Source organism: Cydia amplana, chromosome 9 (assembly GCF_948474715.1).
Source record: "Cydia amplana chromosome 9, ilCydAmpl1.1, whole genome shotgun sequence".
NCBI lineage: Eukaryota > Metazoa > Arthropoda > Insecta > Lepidoptera > Tortricidae > Cydia > Cydia amplana.
This window is the reverse complement of record NC_086077.1, coordinates 10,150,593-10,169,279: the sequence shown is the minus strand read 5'-3', so window position 1 is coordinate 10,169,279 and position 18,687 is coordinate 10,150,593. Positions and strand designations below refer to the sequence as shown.

At 38.0% G+C, this 18,687-nt stretch overlaps 3 protein-coding genes across 3 annotated transcripts; all 3 read right to left on the bottom strand.

Moving 5' to 3' along the window:
* Positions 1–1,039: 1,039 nt before the first annotated feature.
* On the bottom strand, positions 1,040–12,488 carry LOC134651133 (facilitated trehalose transporter Tret1-like). Its single transcript, XM_063506158.1, has 8 exons — positions 12,314–12,488; positions 11,873–11,970; positions 11,036–11,170; positions 10,634–10,717; positions 10,271–10,549; positions 9,813–9,933; positions 1,987–2,118; positions 1,040–1,580 (listed from the first exon to the last, which is right to left on the bottom strand). Exons 1-8 carry the CDS (start codon positions 12,363–12,365, stop codon positions 1,063–1,065), a joined length of 1,419 nt encoding a protein of 472 aa, XP_063362228.1. The 5' UTR covers positions 12,366–12,488; the 3' UTR covers positions 1,040–1,062.
* A 1,077-nt stretch (positions 12,489–13,565) lies between these two features.
* Positions 13,566–14,522, bottom strand: LOC134650699 (gem-associated protein 6-like). Its single transcript, XM_063505631.1, has 2 exons — positions 14,342–14,522; positions 13,566–13,945 (listed from the first exon to the last, which is right to left on the bottom strand). Exons 1-2 carry the CDS (start codon positions 14,497–14,499, stop codon positions 13,600–13,602), a joined length of 504 nt encoding a protein of 167 aa, XP_063361701.1. The 5' UTR covers positions 14,500–14,522; the 3' UTR covers positions 13,566–13,599.
* Positions 14,523–16,385: 1,863 nt separating this feature from the next.
* On the bottom strand, positions 16,386–17,810 carry LOC134651100 (large ribosomal subunit protein eL29). The gene is made up of 4 exons (XM_063506095.1): positions 17,787–17,810; positions 17,610–17,664; positions 17,380–17,444; positions 16,386–16,543 (listed from the first exon to the last, which is right to left on the bottom strand). Exons 2-4 carry the CDS (start codon positions 17,644–17,646, stop codon positions 16,424–16,426), a joined length of 222 nt encoding a protein of 73 aa, XP_063362165.1. The 5' UTR covers positions 17,647–17,664; positions 17,787–17,810; the 3' UTR covers positions 16,386–16,423.
* Between the last annotated feature and the right edge of the window lie 877 nt (positions 17,811–18,687).

The window sequence follows — 18,687 nt, the reverse complement described above, 5'->3', positions numbered from 1 at the left end:
ACTTATTCATAAATGCAATGCAGCACGACGATTTAGCTAGGTAAACGATGCCAAATAAGTACAACTATTATTTTATCTTATCACAGTTAATGCTTACGTCTATTAAAAGCCAGAATTCCACATCAACATTATTTGTTACCAGCCTGAATAAATATTAAACAGATGAAGCGCTAGTGGTCTAGCGGTAAGAGCGTGCGACTTGCAATCCGGAGGTCGCGGGTTCAAACCCCGGCTCGTACTACCAATGAGTTTTTCGGAACTTATGTACGAAATATCATTTGATATTTACCAGTCGCTTTTCGGTGAAGGAAAACATCGTGAGGAAACCGGACTAATCCCAATAAAGGCCTAGTTTACCCTCTGGGTTGGATGGTAAAAACTAGTGCCCGCGCCAATTCCTGGGATTAGTTGCCAAGTGAACCCCAGGCTCCCATGAGCCGTGGCAAAATGCCGGGACAACGCGAGGAAGATGAGTGTATCTAGGCTCCTTCATCAAACTTTGCAACTGTTCGTCTTATATTTACGATCTATAACAATGTTACAACATACATTAATTTTGTATCAAGCAGAAACCTATGCAGAGCCTCCCTATGGCTCATATATGAAATATTCGCTGTATTGGGTACGGTCTTCGTAGCTTAGATGGCAGAGCACTGTACTAGTGATCCAGTATTCGTGGGTTCAAGTCCCACCCAAGACTGAATTTTTCCACAACATATACATTCAGATGAATGTTTAGGCACATCAATAGCCTTGTAAAGGAATATTTTAAACAGATAACATGTTATAGTCAATATTGTTATAGGTATTTGTTTGCTGATCAACACTGATTTGGTTTGTTACATTTTATTTACAAGTCTCGTGCTCTTAGAGATAACGATAACAGTCTGGCTTATATGAACCGTCAAAAGTACAATATTTATTCAATAAGGAGTAGTTGGTTAGTTTGTTGAGTAAAACTAATCTTAAAATGAACGCCTCTGTACTATACGACAAATTTGGGTGACCTTCAACTCAATGAAGGGGCGTCAATTGTAAGATTGGCTTTTCTCTAAGGTTACATCAACTAATGTCCTCCATATCTTTAAGTGCTGTAGACTCTTGGTTCTTTTCCAGCATATTATCCTGCACCTCTTCCAACGTTTTATCCTTAGTTTCTGGCACGAAGAAGTATATAAAAAATAAACCTAAATAACCAACTACAGCGAAGGCCCAGAACACGGCAGAGTGTCCCAAGCCTGCCCTGATTCCGTGGTAACACTTGGTTATAACAAAGTTCATGACACAAGCCAAAACAGTGGCTGAACTAGATGCCGCTGTCTTTACGTTTATAGGAAACAGTTCCGCTTGCATCACATAAGGTAACATCCCTATGCCTACGGAATAAAATATGTTAAACCCGAACAACCCTATTAAAGGTAAGAAGGAGATTGTAGAGAGTGTATCAGGGCTGAGTTTGACGGTGTCTTGGAGGTAGAAGTAAAGCCCTAGGGCGCTCATTGAGAGCGCTACGCCCAAGTCCGAGACGAACATAAGGATCCGTCGGCCGAAGTAACCGGCTAGCAGTGCTCCACCCACTCCTGTAAGCAGAAAGAAGATATAAGGGTAAATATTATTTCTAAAAACCTTGTAAATGCCGAGTAAAATGCCATTAGCGTACAGACACATTTTCACGATGACGAGATTTTATGGGTTTGGTCATGTTTATTATGAATCTTAATAAGTGTGCTGATTGTACTAAATATAAAAGATACTCCACGATGGCCGGGAAACGCATTTGCATTTCGTCATTACTATGTATAAGATATTTAAACAAAAATCAACCTTCTTTTCGTACTAATATGGTTCACTATGGCTATGAACTTGTGGTGGTACTTAGTGACTTTTGCTTGTCAACTGACGATTTAAACGACTGAAGAGAGAAATGCTATTTATAATAAATCAATTATAAATTCACAATTTAATTTCGTATAAAATATGTGTTACCTGTGACAAGCTGTACGAAACCATAGACAATACTGACGAGTGGTCCAGATATGGAACTGCTTTGTCTGAAGATGACTTCGAGATACGCTTGGATGGCCATCCCGCCGGTCATGTATTGTAGCATCTTCAGGCCTGGAAACACAGATTTCTATATATATAAACGAATGTGGATGTAATAAGTTACAATAGTTAAGTGTCTTGAGAGAACGGAGGTCTTCTTATAAAACACCGATGAGGAGGTATTTACTTTATTTGATTTTACAATTACGAGTTTAATTCAATATAGTTTAGAAGCGCGAGGGTGTACCGGTACACCGAGCGATTCGGAGCTCACGTGTAGCCTGGTCGCTGGATGCGAACTAGATGAGGACTCGATGAGAACTCGATCAGAACTCGATGAGAACTGTCTTCCGCTGGTCGGGATGGCCGCTTATATTCATCCCGAAACCGTGGGGATGCGTTGTCTGGAGTCACGTAGGCCATGAGAAGTTTCTGGAGCGTTTATGCTGTCGCTGCCATTAAGATAATGAAGAGTCGATCCCGTGGGAGCGGCATTAATTGACAACCGCCATAAAATAGGTGATGCATTACATACGCCTGTACTTGTATCAAAGGGTGCGTTTGTTTATCCCATTAGGTGCGTCTGCATTCCTTCTATCGACGCTGAAGATAATCTTTAATGTCTTGCCGTCGGTGTGTTGCTGGAGGTCGGGGATACGTGGGAAGCGTTCCTTAACTCCTCCCCCCTTAAGAGAGAACTAAGGGTGTAGCTTGTTACGCCCGTGTTCTCGATGCTGCTGCGGCGTTGGGTGCACTTGAGGTATATGGCGCACCCGATGAGGCACATAAATATGCTTATGCTCCACACGCTGGGTATCCAAATATGTTGATGTATGTTTGATTTGATTGTTGATTCTAATGGCTTCAGGTGTATTTGTAAATCTTCATCCGTATATTGGATCTTATCTGTTTTTTGTTCTAAGTGCATCTGTATCTGCTGGACTTCTTCTTTGAATAGATTGTTGGTTTTCGAGATCACTTTAGTATATAGGTTCGCCATCTGTAGTTCACAGCCGGGATTAAGGTGTAGTTTATATGGCCCTTGGATGACTTCGTAAAACGTTTCATTGCAATTGATGGTTACTCGTTGTGGTCCTCTTGAGTATAACAGGAAATTGCCGTCGTTTATTGTTGTGATAGCTTCCTCTTCTTCTAGTTTCGTCGTAAGGCACGTGTGATTGTTTTTGAGAAGCAGAGCTTGATGGATGCAGTCAGGTGTTTTATTGGAGTCCTTCCACCAAACGTGTTTGCAGACCATCATGGTTTTCTTAGCTTTGCATTGTTCAGCACTTGGGTAGGCGTACCATGAGTTTTTAATGAGGATTGAAGGTTTTTGGATTTCGAGGATTAGACCATCATGAGTCGGGAAAGGGATGAGGTTGTATGCATTACCACTTTTGGCTTTAATTTCCGCTATTTTTGCAACAAAGTGTATGACATTACTAACAGTGTAAACCATAATACGATCGACTTCTACATTGTTTGCCTCCTCAAAAATGTCTTTACAAGGTATTCCTGGCTTAGCTAATGTTATGCCTAACTCTAAGATATTAATTATATCTTCCATTAATATAAAAGTAGTTAAAATATCAATATTTGCCTTATTAGTAAAACTTACTTCGTACATAGTGTTTAAACGTTTTGTAATGCTTTTAAGCCTTAAGTCAACTTTGTTAATAGTTTCGTTTAAGTTGTTAAGTAATGTTTCTTGGTTATTTGTAAGGGTTTGAATATTGTTATTAATTTCTTTTAAATCATTCGCATCAGGGTTTCCAGCTATAAATTTAACAATTGTTCCAAGACCATCAATAAGGCCGCGTTTGGATCGACCAACGTTTTGGTTCATTAATCCTTTTAATCTTCCTAATAAATGGGTATAAAGACTGTTAATGTGGTAATTATCAGTTTGAACTCTATTAGACATTAATTTGTTAAGGATGTTAAGGATTTCGGTTAGATTACATCTTTTGGTTAGATATCTGTAGCCTTCTATTTCTGCAATTGGTCCTATTTTTTCGAGGTATATGCCATTGGGATTTTCTAACTTCTTGATTTGGTAGGGTTGACTACCCTGGACTTGGAGGAACCTGTAACAACAACAGGCCTCAATTTATTTGCTGCTCGTCGTTTACCTCGACTATCCAAATATATTTTTGGGGCTTTTGTGTCGCGAATGTAGGTTTTTCGGCGAGTACAAAATACGTTAGCTTGTTTATTAGTGGTTGGGAGTTTTTCGTGAGTTTCGACTATTGGGGCTGGTAATTCGGTATTCTTATTATATTCGTCTGTTCTTTTTATTTGAGCATCCCGTTTTATTTTGTATATATAATCGTAAACCGTTTTTAAATGTTCTCTATGTTTTTCCAATAGAGTATTTAACAACTGTGAATTATGGAGAAAGTTAAACAAAGGTTCCGTTTCAATATGTCCAAATAAGATTTCATGTGGAGTTAATTTTGTGTCTGATTGTATCGAGCTGTTGTATGCTATTAATGCGAGTTTCATTTTGTCATCGTGCGGTAGTTTATTTTTATATTGTTCACTAAGCAATCGACAATGTTCTCTCAAAGTTGAGTGGAATCTTTCGACGATCCCGTGTGATGCTGGATTATAAGGCGTAGTGAAATTAATCTTAATGTGATATAAATTAACTAATTCCTTAAGTAGTGCGAATTCTTTTCCTGCGTCAGTCGTTATTTCTGTAGGGACACCATAGTGTGCAAAGTAAGAAAGAAGTTTTGACATAACTGTTGAGCTATTTTTATCTTTTAATCTTTTAACTACTGCGAAACGAGAGAATCCGTCTACTATAGATAAGTAAAGCTTGCCTTCAATATCAACAACATCGCAAAAAATATGATTAAGTGGTCGCAAAGCTATTGGTGGCAATAACATTGGTGGACGCATTGGATGCCGTTCGTATTTGCCTGCCTTACAAATAGAGCAGTTATTAATATATTCGCGGATATCGGACATAATATTTTTCCACCAATATTTCCTACTAATATGCATTAAAGTTTCGGTAATACCGCGATGATTCGTTTTTCCTTCGTGATAACTTTTTATGATATCGATTCGCTTTTCCTTTTCAACTACGGTTTCCACTATTTCAGTACAACGAGTTATACGAATTTGAGGATTATGTTCTTTAGTGAGGATCTTTACCATTTCTTGATATAATTCATCTACGTAAAAGAAAGCGTAATAGTGAATACCTGGTTTTAAATACTCGCGTGCAAGTTTCCTGAGTGCTTCTCCTGGTCGTTTAGATGTATACAGGCTAACTTCTATGATTTCGTTACCGTCTTCCTTTCGCACGTTTATATTATCTAATTTATTGTGTAGTTTAAAATAAATTTGATGTGGCTTTTTATTTATGACATCATTCATAATAGGAATTCCCTGGTGTATGTTGTCATCTTGTGAGTGCTGTGTTTGGATTTCTTCGCGGTTATCATTGTAGTTAATTTGTTCATCCATGTCGCTACCGTTCTGAGCTAATATTGATTCATTATCGTTAAAATTAATTTTTACCCGTGACAAAGCATCTGCGTTCGAGTTAATAGAGCCTTGTTTGTATTTTATTTCGAAGTCGAATTCAGCTAGTCGAAGTCTCCACCTAGTTAACCTAGAATTGGGGTCTTTTAAAGACATTAACCAAGTTAAAGGTTTATGATCGGTGTAAATGATGAACTTACGACCATATAAGTACGGTCTAAAGTGTTTGCAAGCCCAAACTATCGCAAGTAGCTCTTTTTCAGTTGTAGAATATTTAGATTCTGTATCAGATAAAGTTCTAGATGCATAAGCGATTGGTTTTTCGACATTATCTTCTTTCTGAGACAAAACCGCTCCTAACGCTATGTCACTAGCGTCTGTGGTAACAATAAATTGTTGATCAAAATCTGGATACTTTAAAATAGGTTCGTTGGTAATTAATTCTTTTAGCTTCTGTACTGACTTTAAAAACTCATCATCTATTATAATCTTGGCGCGTTTTTTTAAGCATTTAGTCAATGGTTTTGTTATTTGAGCATAGTTATTAATGAATCTCCTATAATAGCCTGTCAATCCCAAAAAGGATCGTATTTCTTTTTCGGTTTTTGGTACTGGGAAATTAACTATGTCTTGTACTTTGCGTTGGTTAGGTGTTAGACCGTTAGGTGTTAACTCGTGTCCTAAGTACTCTACATGTTTTTGAAGAAACTCAGATTTATCTGGTTGTATTTTTAAATTATGTTGTCGCAAGCGTTCAAATACTTTTCGTAATTTTTGTATGTGCTCGTCCAACGAAGTTGAGTAAATGATTATATCGTCTAGATATACGAGGCATGTATTATATAAGAGGTCGCGTAATATTAAATCCATTAATCGTTGAAATGTAGCCGGAGCGTTTTTTAAACCAAAAGGCATGCGTAAAAATTCCCAATGTCCGTGATTAGTTGAAAACGCAGTTTTTTCGATATCTTCCTCGTGCATTTCTATCTGATGGTACCCACTCGCGAGGTCTAGCGTAGTGAAGTACTGAGCTCTACCTAATTTATCCAATATTTCCTCTATATTTGGCAGAGGATATTTATCTTCGATTGTTTTTGCATTTAATTGCCTATAGTCTATGACCATGCGCCATTTAACCTTACCGGATGCGTCAGGTTTTTTAGGTACAATGTGAACAGGACAACTCCAAGGGGAATTAGACTCACGAATAATGCCATTTTTAAGTAACTCGTAAACTTGTTTGTCTATTTCCTCTTGTTGTTTTGGTGGTTTCCTGTAATTGCGCACATAAATGGGTGTATCATCTGTCAAACGTAATTTATGTTTAACTGTATGGGTAAAGGTAAGTGGCTCTTGACCCGTATGAAACACGTCTTTAAATTCGTGTACTAACTTGGTAATTTTAGCTTTTTCTTCCATATTCATGTGATCCGTTCGAATCGTTAATTTGCTAGCTTCCGTTTTGTTTATTTTAACATTGTCTAATACTTCCGATACAGATTTTAATCCATTCGGTATTGGTTGTAAGAAATTATCAAAATTATTTTTGAATTTTTGGGGCCTAGGACTTAGGTTTGTGACACCTAATCTATATTTGCCATCTATCACTGACACTAATGCACAATTAATGAGGACGGTGTTTGTCCCGATTTCAGGGATAAAGTATTCGCCGTCCGGTTTGTTAGATACACATGTAATTAGATTATCCGAGAGCGGATCGATTTTTGAGATTTTCTCCGGATAGTCTATGCTAATTGGAATTATTTTGTTTGGCATGATAAGTTCACACTTTTTTGGATGAATTATTGCGTTAAGCTTTAAAATCAGGTCCCATCCTATCATTCCCGCATATTTGGGGTCAAAGTCATAGATCAAAAATTCATGTTCTATGTCTTCGCCTAACGGGTATAATTTTAAATTAATAGCTCCTCGATGTTTTGTTTTACTATGAGCAGTCGTAATTGTAAACTCTTTATCGATAACTTTATTATTAAAATTCCTATTAGACTTCAATATTGATGATCCAATAAGGCACCTATTACTACCAGAATCTATTAAGATTTTTCCTCCCCATTCATCTATAGTGATATATGGGAGATGATCTTTATCTAAATAATTTAATTTTACGTCAATTCGTTTTGTGGTCCTGTTTCTTGAAAAAAATCATCGCCATCATACGTGTTGGGGTCATAATTATGTTCGTAATTACCATTATGTTCATTGGTATTTATTTGTGTATTAAAAACTTCTACCGGTCGCGGTCTTGGCGGACGATTTACAGGTCGCCTACTAGTCGCGGTTCTCATTGAAATATCACTATCTAAATGGTCAGTTAATCTTTGAGGTTGGTGTTTTGGCGGGTATGTTTGTCGCCATTGTTCCGGAGTTGGTCGCGGTTGGTTGGCCCAATGCATTTGATTGTTGTTGTTATTTAACTGCAGATTAGGATAAGATATTTGTGCGAATTGGTTAGATTGGTGTTGATTTACGCGGTTTTGATTGAAATTCGGTTTTAGTATAGTATGTTGATTATAGTTTTTATTATTATAGTTAAATCTTGGATTAGATTTAAATGATTTTTCTTGTTTTCTCTGGAAGTACTCGGGGTGGACTTCTAACTCGTGTTTTAATTGATTATACGCGTCATCAAAAGTGGTGTGTTGCGCGGAACGGATTAATCGATCAGTCGCGATATCCAAGTGTTTACATAATTGGTCGATGCAAACGTTCTCCAAAATGGCTGTTGCTTGCGGTGAATCCGCTTTATTTTTCGCTGCGTACAAAAGTTCTTTTATTTTATCAGCAAATCCTAGAGCACTTTCGTTAGGGAACCGTTTTATGCGAGTGATTTCAGAAAGAATTTGTTCTATACTTCTAGTGTCACCAAATTTAGACCTTAAGGAATTTACAATTTCTTCTACCGTGTTGTTTGGCATGTGAGCAATTGCTTTAATTGCTTCCCCGCGTAACTTGCTTTTTAATATAATTGGAAACAGGGCCCTTGCGTCAGCGTCTGCTGCTCTAGCTAACATAGTAACTTGATTTAAAAAGAAATCTAAAGTTTGTCTATCACCTTCATATTTGGGCAAATATTTTTCGATCGTAGTATGATTCAGAGCCATTTTGATATTAAATTAATTAAATCCTATCACAGAATAGAACTGTCTCTTTTTTTTTTTTTAAAGAAAAAAAAAATGGTGGAAATGCGTACAAAATAATTAAGAAAATGAAAGGAAAATGTAGGAAAACTCACAGGGTAGCCGCCAGTGCGATGAGTACTGTGGTCTTCATAAGGCAGTGGTCGAATCTCTTCAGGTTGAAACCTTCCAGTTCGCGCCGACGATGTGTAGCCGCTGCTCGCTGGGAGACTCGCCCGTCGCTGTCACCAGTTAAGTGTCTTGAGAGAACGGAGGTCTTCTTATAAAACACCGATGAGGAGGTATTTACTTTATTTGATTTTACAATTACGAGTTTAATTCAATATAGTTTAGAAGCGCGAGGGTGTACCGGTACACCGAGCGATTCGGAGCTCACGTGTAGCCTGGTCGCTGGATGCGAACTAGATGAGGACTCGATGAGAACTCGATCAGAACTCGATGAGAACTGTCTTCCGCTGGTCGGGATGGCCGCTTATATTCATCCCGAAACCGTGGGGATGCGTTGTCTGGAGTCACGTAGGCCATGAGAAGTTTCTGGAGCGTTTATGCTGTCGCTGCCATTAAGATAATGAAGAGTCGATCCCGTGGGAGCGGCATTAATTGACAACCGCCATAAAATAGGTGATGCATTACATACGCCTGTACTTGTATCAAAGGGTGCGTTTGTTTATCCCATTAGGTGCGTCTGCATTCCTTCTATCGACGCTGAAGATAATCTTTAATGTCTTGCCGTCGGTGTGTTGCTGGAGGTCGGGGATACGTGGGAAGCGTTCCTTAACTCAATGTAAAATTTAGTTTAAATGTATGATGTTTAAATGTTTAATGTATGTATGTGTTTAAATGTATATTTCTCTCCGTTTTGTAACAATGGTAAACAAACAAGGTGAATCAAATCTAAGTATAACTAATTTGTATTACAGTACACCCCGCACTGTGAAATAGCAAGCTACGGGTACTCTCGCATAAGTTAGCGACGAAGCACGCTGGTTGGCAATGGCACTGCTGAGGTGAAAACAATATTTTATAGCCTAAAAGATCTGACCTAAGTATGTACCTAAGTAATAATAATAAGCCATTATTATGAATTATTAACGTACAAATAACATTTACCTGTAACGATATACAAAGCTCTTCTATACTTCATGTTTGAGACTAGCTCCCAGAGGGTAGTCTTATTTTCCATGCTTTCCCGCACATGTGCCCGTATGATTCCTAACTGCTCGTCCACCCACTGAAATAAAATTATATATAATAAGGTTTTATATCAAATAAAACTATTATAAATCCACATGGATCCTAATATTGTCGGTGTTTTTCCATTTGTCATCACCAGCGCAAATACCTACATTTTAAAGTGGAAATACATTTTATTTTTTTTACAATTTAATTGTTTTTAATTACTTAAGTAAAAAAACTTCGGTAAAAAAACGCAATTAATCATTTTAGTGCACAAATTACCGATAATTGCACTCAAGCTAGAACAGACAGTTTAATTAATATCATTAGCGAAAATTGGATTTTTTTATACGATTTATTAAACACGCCTTATAGAAAACTGATCAAATTACCTTTTCATCGTTAGTTCCCTTCAACCTCATAAACTCTACCCTAGCGGCCGCAATCCTACCATCCTTTACATGGTAATATGGCGACTCAGGTATCCATAGGCAGGTCAGCAAGTTGACGAGAGGAATGGCGAGCACCAGCGCGTTGAGCATGTTGTAGGTTACGAACGGACCTACGCAGTAGACGATCAAGCTGCCAAGGTTGTTGGTCACTTGCACAGACATGCCAAGCGCGCCTCTGATCTCTTTGTCAGCTATTTCTGTGATGTAGATCATTACTACCTGAAAAAGTACACAAAACTCTTTTCAATTTTATATTTGAAACGTTGTTTTGATTAAAAATTGTGAAAATATTAACCAACTTACCACTGCAGTCATTCCTAAAGAAACTCCACACAATATTCTTGGAAAATACAACATCTCGGCTGACTTCGTGAATAGTATTATACCCTGAAATCAACAAGTTTATATGATATTAAAATCCGGTTCGAAGGACCAAGTTCTACCAACTTTATTATTCAAGTATACAATATAGCAAATTAGTGTTTGAATGTAATATGAGATAGCATCCTGCTTTGTTACCCCAGTCGTAAAAAGACTTAGTGACCCGTTCAGACGGAGGAGGGGGGTCTTCAAAATACCACGCTTGGTCACAAGGTGGAGGGCAATTCGTTACTAATATCTCAGGATCAAGTGACATAAGGACATAACGAACAAACTTTCAGCCAAGACAAGTCATTTCTTTCGAAAAAAAGGTCATTCACCTACCGCACCTATGATTCCTGGCAGCGTCCCGCAGAGGAGCGCCTTGCGACGGCCCACGCGGTCCAACAGCGGGTGCCCGATGATGCACCCTAAGATGGCGCCGATGGCGAACAGGGACGCTATCCATGATATTTGCGCCTGTAATGAGAAATCATTGTTTGCATCAGAAGTCTTTTGAAGTCTAGACAAACCAACGATATCAAGTGAAAGCTTAAAAATGAGAAACGAACAAAATACTAGCGCTATCTGGTGGTCGAAACGCAGTACCTAGTGATGACAAAAAGGAGGCCACAATAGACTGGAGGGTCTAAATACGGTCTCCAAGATCTCACACACAATAACACCGTTTCCCCGCAGACCCACACTATCTAATTTTGGCCCGTTATAATGTATATACCAGGCACTTAATTAGGACTATTTGGGTCATACATCTGCCGTTTAGCTGAGGCGGTTAGTAAAAAGTTATAGTCATCTGCGGACTGGACTGGTTGAAGGCTTGACTGCATTAAGCTGATTTATTTTGTTACCTACCTAGGTCAGTAATAAAAAACATATACTAGATAACTAGATGATCCTACCGCTCCCGGAGCGCGTCAGTCCCTCTCGGGTTTAGGACCGGTAGCACCGGTAGTAAACTCGCGGCGTAATACAAATCCACCTTTGCAGTAGGTACCTACCTTGCGTACTACGGTGTTAAAGTTCAAACAGAAGTCAATGAAGTCATATACGTCATAGTCACAAATCCTAAACGTAGCGTAAAATAAGATATGCGAGTATCTCAGACTAACCTTTGACATTGAAATCACGCTATAATCGCGATATCCCACGCAGCCAACTCACCTCAGTAATTTGCACGTCTGCCTCTCCGCTTTGGAACTTAGGAATAGCTGGTGAAGGCCACGATATCACCGCGCCGGTGAACATGAAGTTTGACGCCGCTGTTTAAAAAAAAACGAAATAGGTAATTAGTAACAAAATTTACATAACAGCATATATACATATTTAATTTATTTATGCTATTTGCTGCTTTCATTTATAAATAAGCTGATTTGATAACAACGAAATAGTAGAGCCCAATTAGGGATTCGTGTACACAAACAATGCAGCACTTCAAAAGGTCAATGAACTATAACAAACGAAACACACTTTTCCATAATTTAGCATTTTACCTATCGTGTGTGTAGTTTACGAGGTGTTTGTTTTATTTGCACATATAGAAAATATAAATATATATAGAAAATATAAATATCTATTGCGTTACAAATTTCGCGCCAAACTCACCGCATAATCCCGCCCAATATTGTATCTTTCTATTCGTCTGATGATGACTCATGATGATAGCTACTGATACCAAAATAAGTTTATTTTAATTATAGATTACGCGTATACGACTTTATTTGCCACATCGTGGCAGCGCTCGCGGCGTCTGGAGATACACTGATACGGTTGCAATCTAAACACACTCGACTCAACAATAGAGCTAAGTTAAGCTATTAATGTGTTATCAGAGACACGAATTTACGAACGTCACGCGACCGTGTCTGCCTATCATATAAGTTAATGTAATATTAATAACTCGACTCAATTGGAACAAAAGGCTATGCACATTACATTACAAATCACTAAACTTAGTGTAAAACTGAAAACTGGATATCAAATAGAATTATGATTTAGAATTGAGTTTTTGCGTAATTTCCTGATAGTTTAAATTAGCAATGCAATAGAGGAACAGTTGTTTGACATTGATTTAGTTTAGGCTACTTTTACAATCTAAAATGCTATTGCAATAATTAGTAAATTTGCTAAGTTTATAAAGAACCTGAGTTACCTATTCAACAACTTTTCACAAATTGTTTTTAAATAAGTAGGTAACTAACATGAATGCAATGATTAAATAACAAGTTTGTATAATGATATTGCGCAAAAGACCAAACAAAACGTTAAGATACGAAATTAATATTTATTTAGGTACTGTGTCAAGGTACTGGTAGGAAATCTACATTAATTTATTTGTTTATCATTTAAATATATCTGCAAGCTTACATTTTGTTATTCAAATAAGATTCTTGCTGAATAGGTATGTAAATGTTATCAAATTATTGTATATTTACTTGTATATTGATTTGTACAAGTTAATTTGTATTTTAATTAATTTGTAAAAAAAGGTTATTAAAAACAACATTTATTTTATTGGTTGTTTTATTTTGAGCCTAGTGATTGTGTTGAACAAAAATAGAGGATGCATTATGTTCACTTCATTTATAACATTATTATTTACTTAGTAAGTTGTGAAATTAAAAAAAAAGTATTCTTGTTTCCGTTTTGTTAAGTTTAGGTAAATAAAGACTACCAATTCCAATCACTGGTTATAATAACCATAGGTACCTAATTCAGTCTAATGTGAAAAGTACAACACATCTAAACTACTTTTCACATACACTGTATAGTGGATTTGCTAAGCATGACAGCATACTGATGTAAACAGATCTTATTCTATCTATATAATTTTAAAAAAATGACTTAAAAATAACTATATACAAACAATTATACCAGTACAAAATAATATGTTAAGCTTGAAAGTCAGTAGGCATTGATTCCATTAGTTTTCTAATCTGCATAAAAACCACCGGATTTTCAGCACAAATGTCTTTCACGCCATATGGCGGCAGCACACTAACATTCCCGATTATTAAACCATCTCCATTTTCTGTTAAAGGCAACAAATTCTTTTTAAACCAGGCTATCAGCCGAGCTTTCCTCTGGATCGTGTCAGATTCTGTTGGCTCTGTGACGGGTTTCCGAGTAGGTGGCTTGATATCATCACTTGGGGTGTCCTCTTCTATGTCTTGAACTGCATGCCCAGGTATGACAGTGGTTCTGTAACTACCTTCATGAGGTACTGAGAGAATAACACTGAAAATTAAAATAGCTTTTATTTAGATAACAGGTTTTTTCTGATATAAACGGTGGTAGCATTAGGGCGCGTGTACACGGTGCCGCCACCGCACCTTCGCGCTATGTACACGAGACGAGTAAAGCCCTCCGCCGCGCCGCCACACGAGACGCGTAAAACCCGCGGCGGCGGCGCGGCTGCGGCGCGGCGGCGGGCTATACGAGTCTCGTGTACATAGCGCGAAGGTGCGGCGGCGGCGGCGGGCTTTACGCGTCTCGTGTACATAGCGCGAAGGTGCGGAGGCGGCACCGTGTACACGCGCCCTTATACACTAAGATCTCTTAAAACTGCCAAATTTCAACTACATAAGCAATTATACTAATGTAGTTTTCATACAAATATCTGCTGTAAATTACCTAAGACTCACAGGATCAATAGAATGTAGAAAGCCCGTAAAACACCTGTTTTTTATAACCTGGATTTTCACAAACTTATCGACGTATGAAAGTAGGGTTTCTGGAACATCTTTAATTGAATCGAAATTTCTCACTAAAGCCTGCTGATCTTCATCCATTTTTTACATTAATAGGGGTATTTTTGCTTATTTTTAAATGAAGTTTTGGTAAAATAAAATGTTAGCCGGTAACGGCGACTCTAATGTTTTGACTTTTGAATTGTCAGTGTCACTGTCAAGTTGTCACCATTGCTGTTTTTTTTTTACTAGAACAAGGATAGTTTTTAAAGTTGTTAGAAAATATAAGTTTTGATGTTATATTTATATAACATCGTGTGACAGGGATAGGAAAGCATGATAGTATTTTATCATGTTGTCTCTGTCACACGATCGTATATAGAGTTACAGCCTTAGCACACCACCGCAGCGCACTACGACCTTGGTGCGGTGCGGTAGTGTGTTATGGCTATTAGACCAAGCTAATCGTGGGCGGTGCGTCATCACGATGCCTTGTCTTGTTAGCCGTCCGGCTATAGCCCAATAACAACCTTCATAGAAAAATGTGAATGAGATAGATATTTCTACAAGTTCTACACTATAACAAAGGGTATCATTTAGGGTGCATTTACACTAGACCTTGGAGGATACAACTAAACGGAGTAGCCATTAACAGGCTTTCCCCTCTGTCGAAAATAGGCGGCCAACGGTCATACACAATGTATGGACTGACGTTTATCTGACATGGCTATTTTTACGTTACGCATACATTTGACGTTCCCCTCCCCCGCAAAAATCCCTCCAGTACCATCGGTCCACTTTCCCAATCTGTCTACTTTACCAAAGGGTCCATTTTCGCGATCTGTGTACTTTACCGAACGGTCCACTTTCGCGATGTGTCCACTTTACCATCGGTCCACTTTCCCGGTCTGTCTACTTTGCCAAACGGTCCACTTTCCCGATTTGTCTACTTGAGCACGTTGTCTACTTTCGCCATTGGTTCACTCGTTTCGTAGCATAGTACCAACTTCGCGAACTTTCATTTGGCGATTCGCGAAATGTATTTTTTATACACGCAAACCACCAGTTTCTCTAAATACTAAAAACGCTTAGTGCCAGCATAATGCCAAGTCAATATGTGTCAACCTCAGAGGACCGACATATCAGTATTGTAACAGGTGCGAGTGAGACACCGTCATTGTTCTGACAGTATTTAATCAAATATAACTGATTGCGTTGCAGCAAATTACCGTTTTGTGACTACAACGAACAAATTGTCTGGGATCATTCCAGTAAACAATATCCCATGAAAAACATTTCATATAAAATGTTGCCAAGACGAAACCACAAGGCTCGGACTGTCAAAAAGTTATCAGATATCTTGTAGAGCCAAGCTTCTAACTCTGCAAGCCCTCACATGACAAACTCTACATCTTAGTCAACATATGTGGCTTGGCCGTTTCGCTACCGTCACATGGGCGTGATGGGCGGAAGGTGAAATCTATTCATAATTTTTTATTATACAATTGTTTTTGTACTAACAAAACGGCCAAGCCACGTATTTTGACTAAGTGACTAAGTGTAGAGTTTGTGATGTTAGGGCTTGTAGAGTTAGAAGCTTGGCTCTACAAGATATCTGATAACTTTTTGACAGTCCGAGCCTTGTGGTTTCGTCTTGGCAACATTTTACATGAAATGTTTTTCATGGGATCGGAAAAGCGGACCATTTGGTCAAGTAGACCAATGAAGAAAGTGGACCGATCGGCAATTAGACGGATCGGGAAAGTGGACCGATAGGTAATTAGACGGATTGAGAAAAGCAATTAGGCAGATCGGGAAAGTAGACCGTTTGGTAAAGTAGACAGATTGGGAAAATGGACCGATGGTACTGGAGGGGCAAAAATCGGCAGACTGTTTTGTACAGAAAATTACAGACATGGCGTCTCCGGCACTAGACAGATAGTCCATAATAAATATACGATCCAGTGTGAGAAATGAAATAATAGAACTTATTTTTTAGGTGTTTATTATCTTATAAGCTAGATGTTCATTTCTTGGCCTTGGCTTCCCTCGTGGCCTTCTTCTCGGCCGCCCTCGCGATCTGCTTGGCGGGCTTCAGGTTGCCCTTCAGGCAGAACCTCTGGTTCCTCAGGAATTTAGGGTCCATCTGTAAAGAGAATAATTTCATTGTAGTTCAGCATATCTAGGTATTGCTATTATATTGTATCAACAGTGCCAATTGAAATTTTGTTTAAGACCCTGTTACAGATAAATCTCTAAGATGCATAGTGGAAACGCATAGTGGGTGTTTGGCGGAAATATTGGAAGTTATTAAAATACGTTTTTGGAAAAACTTCATTTTTGGTACAAGCTTTTATTGCTGACTGTACTTTTCTTTCCATGGGCAACTAATACTCATTGATACAATTCTAAAAACCCCACACACAAAATAATTTGTAAATTAGATTTCATTGTTTTATCACAGAGTACCTATGGCCACCTTCTGTCTTCATCATCTGATCAGCTTGATGGTAGCATAATATTACATTGTCACCCTACTTACTTATGTGTGCAAATTTTGAGCTTCTTTGAAAACTGGGAAGCGAGTCAAATTAAACTGGCAAGATTTAACCCGTACAAACGTAGCTACAATTTACATAAAAGCTTGTAATAAGTATAAAAATAAAATAAAAACCCATTTATTCATTCCTAAGTACGTTTTGACAGTTGTATGTGCTAGCTTTTGCCTCTTTAGGGATGTCTTCCAACATAAAAACTAACCTATGTCCTTCCCCGGGACTAAAAACTATCTCTATGCCATATTTAAACTAAATCCGTTCAGCAGTTTAAGCATAAAGAGGAAACAGACAGACAGAAAAACACACTTTCGCATTTATAACATTAGTATGGATTTCCTCTTCTTAGTGATGAACCCCTTGTGAGTAACAAACTTTACAAAAAAATATACGATTACGATTAGGTACTAAGATTTCTGTTACTTACTCCAAGGGTAGATTCGTGCCTGAACTTCTTAGGCTTCTTGATCCCATTCCTGTGGGCCTTGCGGTCTAAAAGGAGGCAAAACAAACGTCGTATTATTATCAATTTTAGATATCAAAGAAAACCATAAGAACTGTAGCAATTAGCTAGATCCTTAGAAATACAAACAATTAAAACTAGAGTTCTTATTATATTGTGCCTATTCTATGAAGAGAACCTTGTTGTTTACTTACTTTGGTTATGATTTGTGTGGTTCTTGGACTTCGCCATTTTTCAGTATTCACGGAACTGTAACAAGAAATACTTGGATAAACACAATACCACTGGGTGCCTATAAAATATTTACAGTACAAACACTAGGTACACTTCACGATTTATTCGATATTTTTGGAAATAACACGAATACAGACCTACAGCCGGAGAAGAATTTATTGAAAGAATATGTAAATGGTCTGTCAATTCAATGTCAAACAAGCGAAAGGCAGAGACATTTAAGTGTGTTTTTATTTGTGGATGCTAGTATTTTAGCAGATTCGATAATATACTTGGTCAACCAGATCTTGACAGTAGAAAAAGGCGGCAAATTTGAAAAATGTAGGCGCGAAGGGATATGGTCCCATAGAAAATTTGAATTGCGCCTTTTTTTACTGACAAGATTTGGTTGACCAGCTATAAAACAAAACGTGATATTCTTCGAACAAAACGCACTGTGATTATTTTTTACTCCTCATAAAATGGTCAGTTTGCCTAAAAGCCTAATATCATCTCTTTCTCGCTCTCACTTTTGGGTGCGGCGCAACAAGATTGCGGTGCGGTAGTATGTTGTGGCTTTTACATCTAGCGTCTCCAGTACGGATATGATGGTCGTTCTTGTCTACGTGACAGCGTGATAAAACGGTGTCCGTCACTTTCTTTCCCACGGTGTTAAACAGTGACAGTTATTTTATCACGTGGATAAAGATGGATAAAGCTATCCATAATAGGCTGGCTGCTTTTGATTTGTTTTAATTCAATTTTAAAACAAAATAAATTAAATTCTATTTTCTAATACCATTGATTCATTTAAGTAGAGTCCAGACGAGCTGGGCAAATCGACCTATTTGATGAGAAAAATAATTGGCGCCAATCTCATCTAGCGTCCACACGTGCACAATTTAATCACCAATTTACATTCCATAGATACTAATGGATACTAACTTCGAAAATTGGCATTTTGTGTCCGCACCTGCTGATTTGATCGGGGAATCAAATTGGCCTTTGCGTCCGCACGGCCTGATTCAATCGGACAATTTCATCAGATTGTCTTGCGAA